Genomic DNA, 21,959 nt, shown 5'->3' with positions numbered 1-21,959 from the left:
CTCCTTCAGCAGACTACTACATGTGACTTTTCTCTCTTTTTAATATATGCAATGGCTGGAGATATAATCTATGCTGATATCAAACATTCATCTTCAGAACATTCATCTTCACGTCAGAGATCTGGTAAGTTGGATTTAGACCTCTTATTAAAATTAAAGTTTTGTTTTTAATCTCCCTTATTTCTGTCCTGTGTCTGTACTTGTCTTACCGGAATTAGGAGACTGGATTCAAAGCAAAAGTTACTGAATGCAAGAATAAGGGTGAATGTTTTTAATGACACCAAGTGTTATAAAGTTAATTGTAACTTTAGTCTTAATATGTAGAACTTTGCTTTTGGTTTTCATAGAAGTTTAGAATTAACGACTATCTGAGTAATAGAATATGTTTGGAACATGAATAGATAGGCACACAGCTAAAGATAAGATTGTAACCTTAAACACAAACCACCTCAGAAATAATAGATTTTCAAATCCAGTGTATTTATACATGAAGCCTTAGGGAAATGTCCATGTTGCATTTATATTCTCTTCTCTAGGGTAAGAATTTTTATATTGTAAAGTTTATAAAAATGTTTAAATAACTTAAAGTCTCCTCATGGTGCTTTGTCCTTGTGGAGTGGATCTGATGTTTTGCTTTCCTATTATTTCCCAAGAATGTATTTTTTCTTCTATATTTATGTGTTTGCAGTGTTCAGGTGGATCTGGTGAGTTGCTTTCTCCAGTTGCAAGAGTCTGTTATTTTCTGTGTTTAAATATTATCTCTCTTAACTTGCGGAATAGAGGCTTTTCTGCTTTATTTTCTCAGTAGACTGGGAGCTTTCATTTTATACGCGTTAACAGAACTTCGTTTGAAAAATAACATGGACTAGAACCTTACTCTTACTCCCCCCATCCCCCCAAATCTCATATAATTGGTCCATTTTTCTAGAGGTTATTTTAACTCAGTTCAAGCAACAAAACCAGTATTTTTGATTCTACATTCCAGGATTTAATTTCTTCTGTTTGGAAAGAGCATTACTCTTTTCCTGGTTTAAAGATTTTGGGACAACATCTTTAATGCTGTCCAGTCCAATATTCTAATCTTAAAAATGAAGAAATATGAATATATAAAAATTAAATTATCTACCTGCAGTCATGCTTATGACCAGAAGTCAAATATCATATTACTCTTTCACTGCATGTCTCTGTTGTGGATGAACGCAACTTCTGTTCTCATGTGTCATATCATTGAAGAGGGAAAGAACTATTTGATACATTGGATTGTAATGTCCTACAGAGTCCTACACAATTATCCCTGGCCTTTCTCTTCTAACTCGGTAAATTTCACTTATTTTGCTCTGGTTGTTGGCTTTCTCTTGCTCTTTAAAATTACCATATTCTTTTCCATTTCAGAGCCTCGTATGTGTTGAAACACTCTCCCTAATCTCTTAATCTTTGTATACCCAGCACCTCACACAGTACTAAGTACATAGCAGGCAATCGATAGATGCTGGGTAGGCGGATGAATAAATGGATGACTAAATAAATGGATTTCATTTGTACTAAACACTTTAAATATTGTAGGTTCATCAGTTCTCCAAGATACAAAACAAAGAGGGCTATCACCATGACACTGAGTGAAATCTCAGTAACAAAGTATGATTCCACTGAGAATATCCCAGGCTAAGATTCAGAAATTCATGCCTTTATAAACTTTACTTCAGGGGCCTAAAAGAATGACCTAGTACCCCTTATATTAGTCCTTTCATGAACTCTGATGCTTTATTCTCCAGCTTTTTAAGTCTGTAACCCCAGTTCTTCACACTAGAAATGCGTGTTGGGATATTATCACATTCTTCTGGTGATGGCCTTGACTGGTATACTTTGCATTGTTTTGCCTAATAAAAGAAAATACATGGATTTCTTTTAGTGCTTTGAGAATTAATAAATTCTCACTAAAGATGCTTTACTTAATAACAATAATAATGTGGACAAAACACTCTATAATAGGATTCCACTAAATAAACACTCAGGTTAATGTCTCGACACTTGGTTTTGTAATTGGTTATACTTCAACATCAGTTATAGTAGTGCACTCTCAGTATATTGTATGTGTGTGTGTATATATCACATATCTAGTGGAATTGATATACTGTAACTATTTGGGATAAGAGCCTATTGGTTTTAACTATCAACCCAAAGCTAAAAATGCCAGTTTCTTTTTATGATTTATTTATCTTTCAAGTACAAGAGATAGAGTAGATAGTGAACCCCGTACTAATTTTGGTAGTCAAGACACCCAAGGTACAGTCTCAGCTCTGCTATCAAGTAACTGTGTGACTGTGGACTTGAAATCCCCATTTTTAATATGCGAATGTTGGACAAGATTATCCCTAAAATTACTTTTATTTTAAAATGTATGATTTTATGCAATTACAATTACATGTCACAGGAAATAGGTGTACTGTATAAAGGAGGAGGCATGAAAGAACGGATCAATCCAAATAAGTGAGTGTTGTCAGTAAGCTTATTAGAGACTGGAGAATTTCACAGTCTTATATAAAAACTTAGGGATACAGAGAGTAAATTATAGTTAAGATTAATACTGAGGAATATGTATGGTAAATCAACAAGGAAAAATTTACATCTATTCACAGTTTTCTAGGTCCCCCTTTTCACAAACCAGGGGACCAAATATGCTGTGTGTGTGTGTGTGTGTGTGTGTGTGTGTGTGTGTGTGTGTAAAAGGAAGCTGGATCTACATATTTCAAAGGAAAGTAACTCAGGAGCATAACTGACAAAGTTTATTCAGCCCTTCCCTACCTCTTACTACCTAAGGAATTATTTACTGGGCTTATTAGTGAAATCTATCCAATTTTATAGATTCTCACCACCATGGAATTTTCCTGAAAGTTGAATGTGCAATGATTATCATCCTTCTTGTAATAGTAATTGTGCTGAGCATTTTTGGTAAGTAATTATCAATACCATTTATTTATCCCAAAGTATTTTAGCACCACCTATTGTAATTGCGTTTGCTGTTCAAGTGGTTCCTATACATTATAACTTCACAAAAAGCATGAAATTTGATACACAATTAAAATTAGAGATTTTCCATAGAACTTCAGATTGTGATATAATACATATTATGGATTCATTTCATTGATAAAGAGATTAGATTTATATTTTATGACCAAAATCATAAAGTGCATTTTATGCACAATGCATTTCCCAATGCAGTTGATTGTGAGTTATACACCATCTTCTCTGAAGCTGCGGTCAGTGAAAGCAAATTAAATAATGAAGCATATTTCTGTTTAAGCTTATCCATATTAGTTACTCCTGGACATCATCATCAATCTTGTATTCATGGATGGGAAATTTGTCTAAAATCAATCAATTCAATCAAGTATTTTAAAATTATACTCATATACTGTGGATATAGCTAAACATAGTCCAATTTCATGTGACAATTATTTAAATATTTTATTGAATAAATGCTTGGAGAAAAACTCCCAGATGATATATATATTCTAAGGAATTCAGATTTCCAGATTAAACCAAACTCTAGAACAGACAAAGGCCGTGTCTGCCTATGTTGCCCTTGTGAATGATATTAGTAATTATGAATGTCATTAGTAATTCGAGGTCAGTAGGCAGAGTCATAGAATTCAGAACTGAATGGGGCTCTAGAAATCAGCAAGGTCAAACCTCCAGTTGAGGTGAACAGTCCAAAACCCAGAGTGATAAGTGGTTTGACTAGTTTAATGTAACTAGTCAATGGCTGAATTGGGACTTTAACATTGAGGGGAGGAAGCAAAAATACTTAGCATTAAACATCTCTGCTAGGACTTCCCTGGTGGTCCAGTGGTTAAGACTCCACGCTTCCACTGCAGAGGGCACGGGTTCAATCCCTGGTCAGGGAACTAAGATCCCACCATGCCAGGCAGCGGGGCCAAAACAAAAAACAAGAAACCATCTCTGCTATGTTTCCTTTTGTTATAAGATAATAGATTTGTTATCAAAACAGTTTTTTGTTAGTAAAACAGATTTGTTTGTTACTACAATAGATTTTAAAGATTTAATTGCCTAATACACACTATTGTGACATTATAAATTACCAAAACTAATTTCAGTTAAGTGGCCATCAGAAAGACAGCTGTCTTCTTCATGGTCGAAAAATACTCTGGGCTCACCCTACCCTTCTATGTGTACGATTTACATGCACAATCTCAAAAGGAACAGAATCATGAACTGAAGTCAAAACACATAAAACCCTTTCCATGAATCAAGTGATACCTGATACAGTGAATAAGAACTCACAAAATACAAGCTATCCAAATGAGGCTTATATCCAGAGCTGGTTATTTTGTGTTTATTAAAATAAATATGAAAACTCCGAAAAAAAAAAAGTGAGTATCCTTCTGGTCCCAGGTCATATTTTTCCAATTCCCCTAAAGTTAGCATTAATAAGGTTAACAAGAATGCTTGCAAAGGAACGTCCAAATCTTGGAAAAAGTAATGTTGTTTTTCCCTCTAAATTTTTAATCATTTAAATTATTATGGAGTTTCCACATTAATGAACTTCAGAGTCTCTAGAACCCAATGAATTTCTGCTTTGTATTTAATACAGAAAATATGTTTCTTCTTTTATTAGTTATCCAGTTCAAATCTGCAAGACATACTAAAGTAAATAATGAATCAAAAGAGAAATACTGTACTGGGCAAAATAAATCTGAAACAAGCACCTCAATAGGTAATGTTATTTTATATTGCCTAATTCCTGAGTAAACAAGTATGGACAGTAGTGTGGATTTTACTTGGGTATATCTGAATAAAGAGGAGATTCCTCTACCCCTACAGAGGGACGGTTTAGATCATTGTTTTTCAGGGACCTATTACAGTCCTTGACAAAAATATTTAAAGATCCAAGACAAATGAGAAAAATAAGCTTATATAATGAGTTGTAAATGAATTTAGAGGTATTATATTGGAATAATTGCATTTTCTTTTTTTAACTTCTTTTGGGACATGTGCAGGCACAGAATGTAATCAAAATATATTCATTCTTAAAATTCATGATCATATCAGGTAGCTTTTTGTCAATTTTTAATGTCATTACATGTAAAAAACTGTAAATGGTAACCTTTATCTTGCTTTCTCATCTGAATGTATTTACCTAATTTTTAAAGTCGAGAAGACACTCAGTCATTTGTCCTTTGTGTTTTCTTTTTCTTTCCAGCTGTTTTCTTTATTATTTTTAATCTGTTAATTTAATTCTATATTGAAAAATGATATACCTTTCTTTTTTTGAACATGCATATATAATTCTATTAGAAAGACTCACCAGTCCATGTTATAGGATACATTCAAATTCTAGGAATTCATTAAAACTTTAAAATAGATTTTGATGTTCCCAAGCCCCCTTGACCACATTCTAAAAACTTTAATTTTTTTTAACTAGTGAGACTATGAGGGCAAATTCTGTGGGACATTATCCCCAGAACAAAAGCGTATTACTGTACTCCTGTACCCTTGATACAGGTGGTAACAGTGGTATTTAATAAAGCCTCTAGCTTTAAATTCTAACTTGTTTTCTAATCCTTCTATTGTTACAGATAATCCTATCTATAACAGGCCCTAGAATCCTAGTTTCAATCCAGCAGGAAAGGATACCAACTCTAAATTTGTTTCATCTTAATAAAATAATATGTTGTTGATTTGAGTCCTCTCCCTCTTTTTCTTGATGAGTCTGGCTAATGGTTTATCAATTTTGTTTATCTTCTCAAAGAACCAGCTTTTAGTTTTACTGATCTTCACTATTGTTTTCTTTGTTTCTATTTCATTTATTTCTGCTCTGATCTTTATGATTTCTTTCATTCTACTAACTTTGGTTTTGTTTGTTCTTCTTTCTCTAGTTCCTTTAGGTGTAAGTTTAGATTGTTTATTTGAGATTTTTCTTCTTTCTTGAGAAAGGCTTGTATTGACCTATGGTCAACTAATCTATGACAAAGGAGGCAAGGATATACAATGGAGAAAAGACAGTCTCTTCAATAAGTAGTGCTGGGAAAACTGGACAGCAACAGGTAAAAGAATGAAATTAGAACACTCTCTAACCCCATACACAAAAATAAACTCAAAATGGATTAAAGACCTAAATGTAAGACCGGACACTATAAAACTCTTAGAGGAAAACATAGGAAGAACACTCTTTGACATAAATCACAGCAAGATCTTTTTTGATCCACCTCCTAGAGTAATGGAAATAAAAACAAAAATAAACAAATGGGATCTAATGAAACTTCAAAGCTTTTGCAAAGCAGACTACAAACAAGACAAAAAGACAACCCTCAGACTGGGAGAAAATATTTGCAAATGAATCAAAGGACAGAGGATCAATCTCCAAAATATATAAACAGCTCATGCTGCTCAATATTAAAAAACAAACAACCCAATCAAAAAATGGGCAGAAGACCTAAATAGACGTTTCTCCAAAGAAGACATACAGATGGCCAAGAGGCACATGAAAAGCTGCTCAACATCACTAATTATTAGAGAAATGCAAATCAAAACTACAATGAGATATCATCTCACACCAGTTAGAATGGGCATCATCAGACAATCTACAAACAACAAATGCTGGAGAGGGTGTCGAGAAAAGGGAACCCTCCTGCACCGTTGGTGGGAATGTAAATTGTTACAGCCACTATGAAGAACAGTATGGAGGCTCTTAAAAAACAAAAAATAGAATTACCATATGACCCAGTAATCCTACTATTGGGCATATACCCAGAGAAAACCATAATTCAAAAAGACACAGGCAGCCCAATGTTCATTGCAGCACTATTTACAATAGCCAGGTCATGGAAGCAACCTAAATGCCCATCGACAGAGGAATGGATAAAGAAGACATGGTACATATATATAATGGAATATTACTCAGCCATAAAAAGGAATGAAATTGGGTCATTTGTAGAGACTTGGATAGATCTAGAGACTGTCATACAGAGTGAAGTAAGTCAGAAAGAGAAAAACAAATATCTTATATCAATGCACATATGTGGAACCTAGAAAAATGGTACAGATGAACCAGTTTGCAGGGCAGAAATAGACACAGAGATGTAGAGAACAAACGTATGGACATCAAGGGGGGAAAGTGGCCAGGGGGGTGGTGGTGGGATAAATTGGGAGATTGGGATTGACATATATACACTAATATGTATAAAATGGTTAACTAATAAGAACCTGCTATATAAAAAAATAAATAAAATTCAAAAAATAAAAAATAAATAAAATAATAGAATAAACTTAAAATATGTAAAGTAAAACTTAATAGAACTAGTCAGCCATCATTCCTAATTCTTTGTCTACCTTCTCTGTATTTTATTTCTAGGACTTAAATTAGATGTTCGATAGGCCTTTGCTTTCTATCTTCCATTTCACTTAACCTCTCATTTTTGTCCTCATGATTGTCAATTTGTGCTGAATTCTTGGCAATGTTTTCAGATATACCTTGTGGTTCACAAATTCTCTCTGTTCCTGTTTCTAAGCTGTAGGCTCATTCACTGAGTCTAATTTCAATGATTATAGTTTTCAAACCTAAGGACTTAGTTTCAAACCCTCCAGTTAGCTTGTGATAGTCTCCTGTTATCTGATCATTTTGTAATTTATTCTTTTATTTCTTAAAATAATGTAAACATTATTGTTTATGATACATATAATTATTTAAATATCTAAAGTCCTCAGTGACCAAATCTCTTGTTTGTATTTCCTGCTAAAAAATGTTGGCTTGTTTTTTAAAGTATTTGATTTTTTAAAATTTGACTGATCCTGATACATTTCTCCAAAAAGTGTTGATTTTTCTTGGTATGGTTTGATTCATTTAAATTTCTATTTTGGGGGCAGCAGTTTAAATCTCAAGTCAGTTTTTTTTTCTTTTTTTTTTTTTAATTTTTATCTGTAATCTAGCTTCCACATTCATCAGCCAGGGACTTAGAAAATTTTTATACACAGCAGTTGATGCACACCTTTTGTTTATTTCTTTTATGGAATTTACTCTTTATTTTCAACATCTGTAGTTGCCCCCAATTCTGTTCTTTGGTTATTCAGACTAGAGAGACTTCAAATTGTCTACCAAAATTTTGCTCATTCTACATGGCACCAACATTGGTCTGTCTTAGGCTAAAAGTTGTAAAAACAGGAAATTTCTAAATTGTCATACCTTATTTCAAGTGTCAGCTACTCTCCAAAATCTGTCTGCTTTTTTTACTCTTCAATGGCTTCAAGTCATTGTGTGTATGTATATGTGTGTTTTTAAAGAATATTTATTTTAGGGGACAATAAATTATTGGTATGTGTAGGATACCTATGTGTCATCATCTAAATCTACTGGCAAATATTATAAATTAGATCTATTTGTTACCAGCACATTTTTGGATGCCAAGATCCACTTGTACATGGGTAGATCATGAGTTTGGGGGGACATCTATTACACAATTTTTTCCCAAGAAAAATTCTTCCAATGTGATATATAATTCTCAAAAGGTCTGGTTCATTGGCAGAACACTAATTAAATTCTCTAATTTCTACTTTTCCTCCAAATTTTTATCTCCCTGAGGCTTGGATGTCCATTGCTTTATCCTAGTGTCCGTGCATTGCCTAGCTGATAGAAAGCATAATATATTTTTAAGAGAATTAAACTAAATGGAGAAAGAAAAAAGAAACAAGAAAGAGAGAAAGAAACAATATACACATATTGCAATTCTGTTAATCTTTATTTTTTTTTCAAAATCCACCTGGAGGAAAGCACTTACTTTTGTCAAAGAAAGCTAAGGCCATAATTTAACACATTTTGAGAATCTTTAATTAGTATACACACAGTATTAGGGATACAGTCGCAAGTTCCTTTTAATTACTTATCCTTTTTCCTTCCAGGTTGTTTCAACTCTTCTACTGCTAGTAAATCATGCCCCTCTGAAGACTGGAAGCTACATGGGGGGAAATGTTACTGGGTTGCTAAAAGTGAGAAATCTTGGAATGAAAGTAAAAATGACTGTGTCATGAAAAATTCACATCTCATGGTGATCCAAGACTTCATTGATATGGTGAGATATAAAATTTGGAGATTATAGCATCCTTCACAACTGCAATACCTTCTTTGTGTTACAAATTTGAAAAATTCTGTGAAATAAATTTTTTAAACCTCATTGCTATTAACTACACAATTATTGGTTGAATGAATCATTGAACTATATTATTATCTCATGCTTTTTTTTGGCTAGGTATAAGAGGAATTCATTTGGTATTATATACCTAAGTTCTTCTCTACAAGGGACCCCACTGCTTACCAGATTTCATTTTAAATGTATGACATAAAATATCTATCTCATCTCCCATGTTTAACCCATTGCTCACAAAGGTTATAATCAGATCGCATGGCAGCTGAAATTAAAGATGATGTTGGGGGAAAGGAAATACAGCATAGTCCTTCTCATTAGGTTTGCTCTTTGTTGAAGAAAACAAGTATTTTTCTAGCTCTGGCTTAATTTAGATTGAAATTTTGCTACAAGAAGGTTGGACACTAAACCTTCTAAATAAGGCCAGTATTGATTTTATTTTTATAAATTTATTTTTTATTTTCTGGCTGCGTCGGGTCTTCGTTGCTACGCGTGGGCTTTCTCTAGTTGCGGCGAGCAGGGGCTGCTCTTCCTTGCGACGCACGGGCCTCTCATTGCGGTGGCCTCTCTTGCTGCGGAGCCTGGGCTCTAGCCCTTAAAGCCCATTATGGTGATCAATTATACACGTGAATGCAACAAGGCAAACACTGATAGAACTGAAAGGGGAAATGGATAAATCCCCAATTATAGTTGGTGATGTCAACACTCTTCTCTGAGTAACTGACAAAACAAGTAGATAATAAATAAATAAACAAATGAATCTGAACAACACTATCAACCAATTACACCTAACGGATTTTACAGAATACTATCCAACAACAGCAGAATACACATTTTTTTCCAAGGAACTTTCATGAAGACAGATCATATTTTGGGACCTAAAAATTTACAAATACAGATATCACACAGGGTATGTCTCAGACCATAACAAAATTAAAGTGCAAATTAGAAACAGAAAGATGTTTGGAAATATCCCACACGTTTGAAAGTTAAACATCACACTTCTAGATAATGTATGGGTCAAAGAGGAAGCATCAGGGCAAATTTTTTTAAAGCATATTTTGAGTTGAATGAAAATAACAATATAATGTCAAAATTCATGGGTTTCAATTTAAGCAGTTTAGAGGGAAATTTATAGCATCAAATGCTTATATTTGAAAAGAAGATAATGTAGAATCATTACTCTAAGCTTCTACTTAAAAAAAAAAAACCTATGAAAAGAGCAAACTAACCCAAAGAAAGCAAGCGAATGGAAGACTTACACTACTCAATTTCAAGTCTTACTATAAACCTAAATTAATAAATATGGTGTAGTATTGGCAAAGAAGAGAGTTATAGATCAACAAAACTGAATAGAGAGGCCAGAAATAGACTCACACAAATATAGTCAACTGATTTCTTTTGACCGTAGTGCAAAGATAATTCAGTGGAGAAACACCTCTTTTATATGCCTAATGACTATTTTCCAACAAACAGCTTTGTCATTTAGCATATGAGTTAAGCTGCATGTGACAGAGTTCCAGAATTGCTGTAGCTGAAACAAATGGATGTTTGCTTTATTCATTGAATCTAAGACACTTTCAATGATAAGATGTATCATTAGTACCCTTAAAAGAAATAGTGCAATTAAAAAGCAAAAACGAAGCTGCCAATGAAACTACCATAAGCCATTAGATTGTTCAATGTTTCCAAAGTCAAAGTGTTAAAATAGGGGAAAGATCTATCTTAGAATATACGTAATAAGTTATGTCACTCACATTGTAGTCTAAACTGCTGTGAGATTTCTGCTCCCATCAGTAGGGTGCTGTGTCTACTTGTTTCTGATTGGTTCACCACTAGAACCAATCACAGTTCACAGTCTAGCCATCAGGGGAGAAGAAAATGATGAGTAGAAGGATATGAACTTACTCTTTAAATGCTGAATTAGAATTTCAGTATTTTTTGATTCTATCCCATTAGTCAGAAATTAGGTCAGTCACATTGTCACACTTAGCCAAAAGGGAGGCTGGGAAATGTCACCTTTATTATGGCTGGCCATATACTTTGGCTCAGGGGTTATGTCACTGTACAAAAAGAGATATTAAAAACCTATGGGGCTTCCCTGGTGGCACAGTGGTTGAGAGTCCGCCTGCCGATGCAGGGGACACAGGTTCGTGCCCCGGTCCGGGAAGATCCCACATGCTGCGGAGTGGCTGGGCCCGTGAGCCATGGCCGCTGAGCCTGCGCGTCCGGAGCCTGTGCTCCGCAACGGGAGAGGCCACAACCGTGAGAGGCCCGTGTACCGCAAAAAAAACCCCACAAAAACCAAAAACAACCTATGAACAGGGCCTTCCCTGGCAGTCCAGTGGTTAAGACTTTGCCTTCCAATGCAGGGGGTGTGGGTTCGATCCCTGGTCGGGAGCTAAGATCTTACATGCCTCCTGGCCAAAAAACCAAAGCACGAAACAGAAGCAATATTGTAACAAATTCAATAAAGACTTTAAAATGGTCCACACCAAAACAATCTTTAAAAAAACCAAAAACAAACAAAAAAACCTATGAACAGTATGTGTCCCATCAGCTCAGAGATTGCTTTCTTTCTGTAACTTTCCCTGTGTATTCTCTTGCTTCTAGATATTATTTCATACTTGTATTTAGTAGTAATCATTAACATTTATGCAAGGAGCATTTATTATGTGCCAGGAAGTGTTTAATAATATTATTATTTATTAACAAATCAATAATAGCTCTTTGAGATAGTACTATTATAATCTGAATTTTAGTGATTGGAAAAATACAGAAGTAAAAAGATTGAATAACTGTGCAAAGATGTGTAGTAGTAAATAGTAGTGCTAGGACTCAAATCAGGGAGCTGGACTCCACAGCTTTGATATCTACTAACATTGTACGTAATTGTTGTTTAGCAGTCATCCCACTGAGTTGCAGTAAAATTTCCCTCCACTGTGATCTATCTGAAAGCATGGAGCATGTCTAACCTGTCCATTCCCAGCTTCTAGTGCAGTGCCAAGCACGTAGAAGGTGCACTTGCGCTATTTTTCTTGCATCTGTCAGAATCACTTTGTTTCATGTACCATTTCCTATTCTCTTTAGAGTTTCCTATGGCGGAACCTACAGGCTTCAGCCTCTTATTGGGTTGGTTTGAGGATCCCTCCTGGAGAGGAATTATGGACCTGGGTGGACAATAGCACTTTTGACCCCCAGCTGTAAGTTTTGTTGCATTTTTTGTGGTTTTAATCCCATATTGTATGTGACAAGATAGAGACGTTTGACATTGTTGGCCCTGAACTGATAGAACGGGTATAAATTTCCTACACTCTGATAAATATTTCTATAAAATGGTTCACACAGAAAGTTGAGAAAGAAAAGAAATCTCCCTCCAGCCACTCAGAAGATTTATGTGAGAAACAGGATTTGCCCCACTGCCTGATTTTGTCTTTTTATCTAAAAGGTAAATTAGCAAGTATAAACTCTCTTATGAGTGCACAGGTTTAGTTTACGAAACATAACTTCCTGCTTATTTCTTACAGTGATCAATTTTCAAATGATAAAAAAGTCAGAGGTAATATTTTAGCTATCTCTAATGAACTTCTCTGGAGACAGGTTTTGAGAAATAAAGCTAAAAGTGGGAAGAATTGCTTTACCCATCATACTGTTGTGTATTTAAATTGTTTGAATGATTATGTTTTCACCAAAAAATTAAAAAATATTTTCTTTTAAGTCTCTTGACATATGCATATATTCATGGCTGACGTAAAGGTAACCATTTGCTTTCTTTCTATAGGTTTTCAAAGAAAAAAAAAAAGCCACGGACCAGGAGTATGAAATGTGTCCTGGTGTCTTATACTGAGATAACTGAAGAAAGTTGTGAGAAACATCATCAGTGGATTTGTCAACTGTAATCCACTCGGCAGAAAATAGGTCTCCATTTGTCTGACTGAGAGACACCACATGAAGCTTGAGCTCAGATCATAAGAAAGTTCAGAGGGTTGCATGTGTCCTAGAGGGCTGTGTGTGTGTGTGTGTGTGTGTGTGTCCATTTATGATTCATGTGGGTATAGTAATATTTCTCAGAAGTGTGGAAAGGGTAATAGAGAAAATGTTTTAGAAAATGAGTAGTTATGATGAATAGATTTTTACATGTGAATGACCAATGTAGTTATTCAATCATCCGTCTTGTTTTGCCAGTATTTTTGGAACTTCAGTCTTTATCTTTTCTGCATCTTCCCTCTATGATATCCTTAGCTAATCACCTACATTCTCATGATTTCAACTACCACATACAATGCAATGCCTATCAATGTTATATCTCTAGTCCAGATCATTCCCTGATCACTAGACCTGTATACCGTCCTGCCTGTTTAACGTAGCAAATCTACAATCTCAAAGGTACTCCGAACTCAACATATAAAAATAATTCATTAAATTTCATCATAAAAGGAACCATCTTCCAGCACTCCATATCTCAATAAAGGACATGCCATACAAGACAATTATGCCATCTATAAACCAGCTGTGGTCTTGTTATAACCCTCTCTTTCACACACAGCTCTAGGCTGCTATCCCCTTTCCATCTCATATCACCAAGTTTTACTTTTTTTTTTTATTAAATCTCTCTCAAACTTGTCCTCCTCTCTCCATCACCCCTTTCACGATCTTAATACAAAGGTACTAAAATATTAAATAACTGCAATAACAACATCTTCCTGTTTTACTTTTCTTCCATTTCAATCATTCCCTGCTTTGAATTCTGTGATGTTTTTAAAAATATATACTGACAATGCAATCTTCCCTTTAAAAAATACCTCAATATCTTCCTTATAATAATACCAAATTCCATAACATAGCCTAGAAATCCCTATCAGGTTTAACCTTTCCTTACTTATTCTGTCTCTTCCTACACCAAACACCCAAACTCTCAGGACCACAACTCCATTAAACTAATTTCTGGAACTCATGCTGTATTTCACCACATTGCCTTCACAGAAGTTGTTCTCTAGACCTGAAATTCTCCTTCTTCTCTTCTCCATCAGGTTACCTCCCAAATATTCTCTATATCTCTGCTCAGTTTTTAAGAGCTTTTCCTTGAGCTCCATGACAAGGTCAAATATTCTGACATTATATTCCCCTCCCCAGTACTTACCACATTTTAGGTCTTACCTATACAAGTCTTTTGAGTGAATATTTGATTAATGTCCTCTGCCCTCACTTGACTATAAATCACATAAAGACCCAATATCTGTTTTTATATTTTTAGTGCCTTTTAAATTACCTACTACATAATAACTACTCAAAAAATACTTATTATATTAAGTTTTCTCTAAGAGATCACAGAAGTAAAATGCTGATACGTGGCTAGGGAGATGGGGTGCAAAAGAAAAAGACTCAGCTGATGGAGGTGTAATTGTTAGGTCATTAAAAGTCAACTGAAGGGGGCTTCCCTGGTGGCACAGTGGTTGAGAGTCCGCCTGAACATGCCCGATGCAGGGGACACGGGTTCGTGCCCCGGTCTGGGAAGATCCCACATGCCGCGAAGCGGCTGGGCCCGTGAGCCATGGCCGCTGAGCCTGCACGTCCAGAGCCTGTGCTCCGCAACGGGAGAGGCCACAATAGTGAGAGGCCCGCGTACCACAAAAAAAAAGGAAAAAATAACAAAAATATAATATGAAAAAATTTACTTGCTTGAAAATAGTCTGGATCATATTTAAAGATCACAATAATAATTACAAAATAATTTTAACTGAGTGATAATGTATATCAAAACTTGGAGGTCAAATCTAAAGTTGTGCTTATAGGAAAATATATATCATGTATATATGCATATATATATATATAAAAATATATATGCTTATAGGAAATGCATATGATCCAGCAATCCCACTCCTGGGCATATACCCAGAGAAAACCATAATTCAAAAAAATACATGCACCCAAATGTTCATTGCAGCACTATTTACAATAGCCAGGTCATGGAAGCAACCTAAATGTCCATCGACAGACGAATGGATAAAGAAGATGTGGTACATATATACAATGGAATATTAGCCATAAGAAGGAACGAAATTGGGTCAGTTGTAGAGACGTGGATGGATCTAGGGACTGTCATATAGAGTGAAGTAAGTCAGAAAGAGAAAAACAAATATCGTATATTAACACATATATGTGGAACCTAGAAAAATGGTACAGATGAACCAGTTTGCAGGGCAGAAAATGAGACACAGAAGTAGAGAACAAACGTATGGACACTAAGGGGGGAAAGCGGCGGGGGATGGGGGTGGGGGTGTGATGAATTGGGCAATTGGGATTGACATGTATACACTGATGTATAAAATGGATAACTAATAAGAACCTGCTGTATAAAAAAATAAATTAAATTAAATTTAAAAATTTAAAAAATAAGAAATGCATATTCTGAACATACTGAATATCAATGATCTGAACATTTGTACAAAAATATAAAAAGCAGCAAATTATATCCAAGATAAAGGAGAAAGAAATTACCAAATTAAGAGCAAAAATAATAAATTGAACATGAAATAGAGATATGAAATACAGTTGCATTTTTTAAAGCCAATTAAATTGTTAAAGCTACTTTTAGATTGATAAAGATAAAAAGATGGAAACACATATAAGCAATCTCAAAAATAAAAAGGGTACATTTCAGCAGATTTTGTCCATGTTAAAAAGATAAAAGGATAATATAAACAATGTTATGACAATAAACTTGAAAATTTAGTTAGAACATTTTCTAGAAAAATAAACACAACTTACAAAACTTCATACAAGAAGAAACTTAAATTTTGTTTTCTTAACTATAATAAAATTGGATCTATAAATTATAACTTTCTACAAAATTCCAGGCCCTGGAAAACAAAAAAAAGTAAAGCAAATCTTCCACAATCTCTTTCAGAGATTATTTGAGAAGCAAAATATCCCAAATTGTTTTATACATCAAAAAAATTGTGACACTCAACCCCAAAGGATATAAATAAAGAAAAGAAATAAAGGTCAACCTCAGTCATAGATTAAAAAATCCCAACTAATTTATTAATATATAAAAAGATTACTATAAACAATCAAATATGATTTATTCAAAGACCCTATGTCACCCTCTAGTGGCAGCCTGAAAGGATACATGGGGCTCCATGGCCAGGACCTCATGATTCATGGGGCCTGATTGCTATGAGGTATGGGTTTTACTTGTTCCCAATTGGTGGCCCTGTGTAAGCAGCAGAAGGGATCCGTGAGCCACTCATTAGACAGCAGACATTCCTCTTGTGGTGAAGAAGGGTCACCTGAATTCTCAATGAAGAGAGTTGAATTAGCCAGGGTACCACGAGAGGAACAAAACTAGTAGGATAGATATAGATGATAGATAGATAGCTATACAGAAACAGAGAAATTTATTGCAAGAAATTTGCTTATGCACTGTGGGAGCTAAAAATAAACAGATGATAGATAATTTAAGATATAGATAGATGATAGATAGATAGACAGATGATAGATAGATAGATAGATTGCAAAGAACTAGGTTACACAGTTATGGCGGCCGGCTAGGCAAATCTAAAATTTATAATCAGACAATTGGAAGGACAGGCTGAAAACTCTCCAGCAGGAGTTGATGCTTCAGTCCACAGAAGGAATTTCTTCTTCCTCAGGAAACTTCAGTTCCGTTTTTAAGGCCTTTCAACTGACTGGATCAGGCTCACCCAGGTTACCTCTGGATAATATTCTTAGCTTAAAGCCTGTTTATTATAGATGATAATGAGATATACAAAATACCTTCACAGCAGCACCAGGATTAATGTTTGTTGAATGACGGAGTGCTATACCTTAGCCATGGCCAAGCTGACACACAAATCTTACCGTCACATCCCATGCTTTGTCGATTTGGCACCCATATTTAATCTTCTTAAACCATACTTCATCTCCAAATAAAGACAATAACAAAGTTATGCTTCTGCCTAATATGATACAACTATCTTGCCTACAACTAAAAACATGTTAAGCTTTCCACAGAAGAGGATGCAAAGTCCTTGGGCAATGTTCAGTCTTCTCCTTGACAATCATGGAATTTAAATACTGAGATTAAAGTTAACTACTATAAATACATCTTATTTCACATAGGATATGAAGCTAAGGGAGGAAAACAACAAATATTATGTGTAAATATACATACATTCACATATTCATAGCAAAATAATGCAGAAATACTTATAACAATTACAGTCTTCATTTTGCAACCGGTCACATGATCATAGTTGGTATTTACAACTACCTTCTTCCACTATGCATTCCATATTCCCTTGGCCCTCAGCAAGCACCCCAGCTGGTTGTGATTCTTCGCCTGGTAGAGTGATTGAAACATTCATTCCACAAATTCTGCTTGAATTGAGCTGTTGTAATTTTCCTTGAGTTTAATCACAGGATATGGTAGTACTAAGAGATGTTCTAAGGAATTTCCCGTATCCCAGACATACTTTTCCTTTCCTCTAATGTGTTGTAGCAGTCCAATTTTTCCTCAGAATCTGAATCAATTAACCCAGTCAGGATGGTAACTCCCTTTTTCACTCATTGATTCAGAGGCACGAGAAACCCAAACTGCTTGGGTGGCAGTATTCACTTCCAGTTTAATGGAATCACTGCTGTGGTCCTGATGGAAACATTCCTCCTTTTGGAACTAAGACCTATAGACAAGTAAAGCATACTAAGGTCACAGGGATAGGAAGCAAAAGTTTTCCAGTGAATCGATAGAGGTAATAGCGCGGTGCCACTCTCATTTCCACTCCTTGATTCCTGGGTTCTTGAATCCTGGCTATGGGAAAAACAGAATGATATCTTGTATTCTGATTTAAAACATACACTGCCTCCAAAACTGGTTGTAGGAGGGTCAAGATGCATCAACTTCTTCACCTTCGACGGGTTAACCTGACATGCCCTTCACTACTAGACTCCTAGAAATTTCACTAAGGTCAAAGGCCCCTGAATTTTTGTTGGATTTATTTCCCACCCTCTGACATGCAAATTACCAATATGTCTAGATTAGCTGAGACTTCTTGGTCACTAGGTCCAATCAGCAAAACATCATCATTAAAATGGACTGGTGTGATATCTTGTAGAACAGAAAGGTGATCAAGATTTCTGCAGACTAAATTATAAGTCTGGAGAGGCGATATATCCCTGAGGTAGGACAGTGAAGATGTATTGCTGGCCTTGCCAGCCGAAAGCAAACTTTTGTGTTTATTGTTTTTATTGGAACCCATCTGAACATCAGGTATACCTGGTGTCGGTTAGCAAAAACCATTTGTACAATTGATATTGATGGAGCCAAAACCAAAACAGTGACTGGACGTGATGGGGAAAGACGTTGGGAACAAAAACCTGATTTTGGAGAGGAAAATGAAAGCCAGTCAGATTCAGTGAGGATGCAAAACCTGATACAACAAAATCCTTGCACAAAATATAAATTTATTATGAATACCTGGAAGGATAATCTGAGAAAGGAAAAGATAAAAGGAGGCCAACACAAAGGAGGCAGGAGGAGGGGGAGAGGAAAAGAGAGAAGACAAAGGTGAAATGAGAGGAAGAAGAAAATACAGCTGAGCACAGCAGAGGTGCAAAGCTTACCTGCCCAAATGGCATTAAAGTCTTGCTATGTAATCTCAACTTCTGGTAGTCTTTACTAACAAACAGGTATTGAGAAAAAAGCATTTGCCAGGTCAGTAGGTGCATATCAGGTACCAGGGGATGTGTTAATTTCCTCAAGCAATGAAATCACATCTGGAATAGCAGCTGCAATAAGAGTCACCACCTGGTTAAGTTTACAATAATTGACTGTCATTCTTCAAGATTCATTTTTTCTGCACAGGACAAATAGGTGCGTTGAATGAGGGTTTGTTGGAAATCACCACCGCTGTTTCTTTCAGTCCTTTATGGTGGCAGTAGTCTCTGTGTTCCCTCCAGTAATGTGGTTGACTATTTTCCTTGAAAGAGGCAGTTCTAAGTGGCTTCCACTTGGTTTTTCCTACCATAACAACTCTTACCCCACAGGTCATTGAATCAATGTGGGGATTCTTCCAGTTGTCCAGTAGGTCTATTCCAATTTTACATTCCAGATTCTGGAGAAAAACCACATGATGGGTTCTGGGACCCACTGGACTCACTGTGAGGTGGATCTAAGCCTCAACTTCATTGATCATCTGATCTCCTTATATTGACCTACTCTGATTAGTGTAATACAGTGATGTCTTTGGTCTCCTGAAATTAATGTCAGGTCAGAGTCAGTGCCCATAACTCCCCCAAAGTCTGATTCTTTTCGCAATGCACAGTCACCCAGGTAAATTGTCATAGATCTCTTTGGGGAAACGTGGGGAAAAGATTAACTATAAAAAGTTTGCCAGTTTAGCAAGGCCCTTCCTCAAGGGACTTGCCCCCCGACCCTTAATTAAGGAGGTTCTGGCTCTGTAAACTGACTCATGTCTAGGAATTGATTGAGGGGACAGTGGTCTGTTGATTCACGTTAGCCCCCAGTTCACTCACCTCAGGACTCTTCTGCTTAAGGGAGGCCATTACAGTTTCTTCAGGAAAAACAAAGTTAACTTCCTCACACAGGGGTCACAGGGATACTTCTAATGGCAAAAAGGACTCGATAGAATTTAGTTTCATATCCCTAGTTTGATTGGAATCTTCCCCTATGTCCCCATTCTAGTTTTCAAGATCTCGTTCTTTCCTAATCAGTGCCCTCATTTTAACAGAAGATGTCTGCAATGTTGAAAGTGCAGAACAACCCTATCTCCAGCCCCCTCACAATGCAGCTAGCAGTGGTTTCAGGAAATTTCATTTCCTGTAAAATTCCAGATATTTCTAGGAACTTGGCTAGCTTGTGCCTGCACAAGTTGTAGCTGATAACAACAAGCAGTTCAGACTCTCTCCAGCAGAGGGAGCCATTATACAAGGGCATTCTTAAAAAACATCATTAGGGGCTTCCCTGGTGGTGCAGTGGTTGAGAGTCCGCCTGCCGATGCAGGGCACACGGGTTCGTGCCCCGGTCTGGGAAGATCCCACATGCCGCGGAGCGGCTAGGCCCGTGAGCCATGGCCGCTGAGCCTGCGCGTCCGGAGCCTGTGCTCCGCAACGGGAGAGGCCACAGCAGTGGGAGGCCCGCGTACCGCAAAAAAAAAAAAAAAAAAGCAACATTAGAAAAAGTTTCTGTTTCTCTCAAGACATTGAGAGCAACTCAACATAAGTAACTGATAAGTTAGACAAGAAAGAAAAGACACCCAAACTGGAAAGGAAGAAGTAAAACTGACACTATTGCAGATGACATGATACTGTATACAGAAAACCTTAAAGATTCTACCAACTGTTAGGACTAATAAATGAATTCAGTAAAGTTGCAGGACACAAAATCAATATACAGAAATCTGTTGCATTTCTATACACTATTAACAAACTATCAGAAAGAGAAAGTAAGAAAACAATTGCATTTACAATTGTATCATAAAGAATAAAATACCTAGGAATAAATTTAACCAAGGAGCTGAAAGACCTATACACTGAAAATTATAAGACATTGATGAAAGAAATTAAAGAACACAAATAAATGGAAAGATAGTCCATGCTTATGGATTGGAAGAATAAATACTGTTAAAATGTCCCTACTACCAAAGCAATGTGCAGATTCAATGCAATCTCTGTCAAAGTTACAAAGTCATTTTTCAGAAATAGAACAAACAATCCTAAAATTTGTATGGAACCACAAAAGACCTTGAGTAGCCAAAGCAATCTTGATAAAGAAGAGCAGAGCTGGAAACATCATACTCTCTGATTTCAAATTTTATTACAAAGCTATAGTAATCAAAACAGTGTGATATTGACATAAAAATGGACACACAGATCAATGGAACATAATAGAGATCCCAGAAATAAAGCCACACATGTATGGTCAATTAATTCATGACGAAGGAGCCAGGAATATACAATGAGGAAAGGACAATCTCTTCAGTGAATGGTGTTGGGAAAACTGGACAGCCACATAAAAAGTAATGAAACCGAACCACTATATTACCTCATACACAAAGTTAACTCAAAGTGAATTAAAGACTTGAATGTAAGACCTGAAAGCAAAAATCTCTTAGAGTTAAAAATAGGCAATAAGCTCCTTAATATTAGTCTTGGTGATGATATTTTGGATTTGATACCAAAAGCAAAGGAAATAAAAAAAAACAAGTGGGACTACATCAAACTAAAAAGCCTCTGAACATCACTAGTTTAGTTTAACATCACTAATTCACTAACATCACTAAACTAGATTAGTTTAACATCACTAATCATCAGGGAAAAAGAAAGTCAAAGTCACAAGGATTATCACCTCACACCTGTTAGAATGGCTAGTATCAAAAAGTCAAGAAATAACAAGTGCAGGAAAGGATGTAGAGGAAATAGAATCCTTGTGCACTGTTGATGGGAATGTAAATCAGTGCAGTCACTATGGAAAACAACATGGAAGTTCCTCAAAAAATTAAAAATAGAACTACTATACAATCTGGCAATTCCACTTCTAGATGTTTATCCAAAGAAAATGAAAACACTAACTTGAGGGACTTCCCTGGTGGTCCAGTAGTTAGGACTCTGCACTTTCACTGCCGAGGGCCCGGGTTCGATTCCTGGTTGGGGAACTAAGATCCCACAAGTCATGCAGCACAGCCAAAAGAAGAAAGAAAAAAAACACTAACTTGAATATGCACCCCCATATTCACTGCAGCATTATTTACAATAGCCAAGATATGGAAACAACCTAAGTGTCCA

General features: G+C 35.9%; 1 protein-coding gene across 2 annotated transcripts; it reads left to right on the top strand.

Moving 5' to 3' along the window:
- Positions 1-43: 43 nt before the first annotated feature.
- Positions 44-14,914, top strand: LOC132434409 (killer cell lectin-like receptor subfamily F member 1). Of its 2 annotated transcripts, XM_060026075.1 has the most exons (6): positions 44-124; positions 2,863-2,949; positions 4,637-4,735; positions 8,914-9,083; positions 12,246-12,358; positions 12,937-14,914. In XM_060026075.1, the coding sequence occupies exons 1-6, from the start codon at positions 52-54 to the stop codon at positions 13,052-13,054; spliced, it is 660 nt and encodes a 219-aa protein (XP_059882058.1). In that variant the 5' UTR covers positions 44-51; the 3' UTR covers positions 13,055-14,914. The 2 variants fall into 2 exon arrangements, with proteins under 2 accessions (XP_059882058.1, XP_059882059.1); XM_060026076.1 differs by lacking the exon at positions 4,637-4,735.
- Positions 14,915-21,959: the final 7,045 nt, after the last annotated feature.

Source organism: Delphinus delphis, chromosome 11 (genome assembly GCF_949987515.2).
Source record: "Delphinus delphis chromosome 11, mDelDel1.2, whole genome shotgun sequence".
In the NCBI taxonomy this organism is placed as follows: domain Eukaryota; kingdom Metazoa; phylum Chordata; class Mammalia; order Artiodactyla; family Delphinidae; genus Delphinus; species Delphinus delphis.
Note: the sequence above shows the minus strand (reverse complement) of the source record. Positions and strands in the feature narration are given on the sequence as shown.

What these genes read in the sequence shown, in the direction of transcription:
- LOC132434409 (XM_060026075.1), top strand. Translation starts at nt 52, where the DNA reads ATGGCTGGAGATATAATCTATGCTGATATCAAACATTCATCTTCAGAA. An exon ending in AATTGTGCTGAGCATTTTTG is followed by an intron (nt 2,950 to 4,636) that starts GTAAGTAATTAT and finishes TTCTTTTATTAG; the next exon opens with TTATCCAGTTCAAATCTGCA. An exon ending in TGAAACAAGCACCTCAATAG is followed by an intron (nt 4,736 to 8,913) that starts GTAATGTTATTT and finishes TTTTCCTTCCAG; the next exon opens with GTTGTTTCAACTCTTCTACT.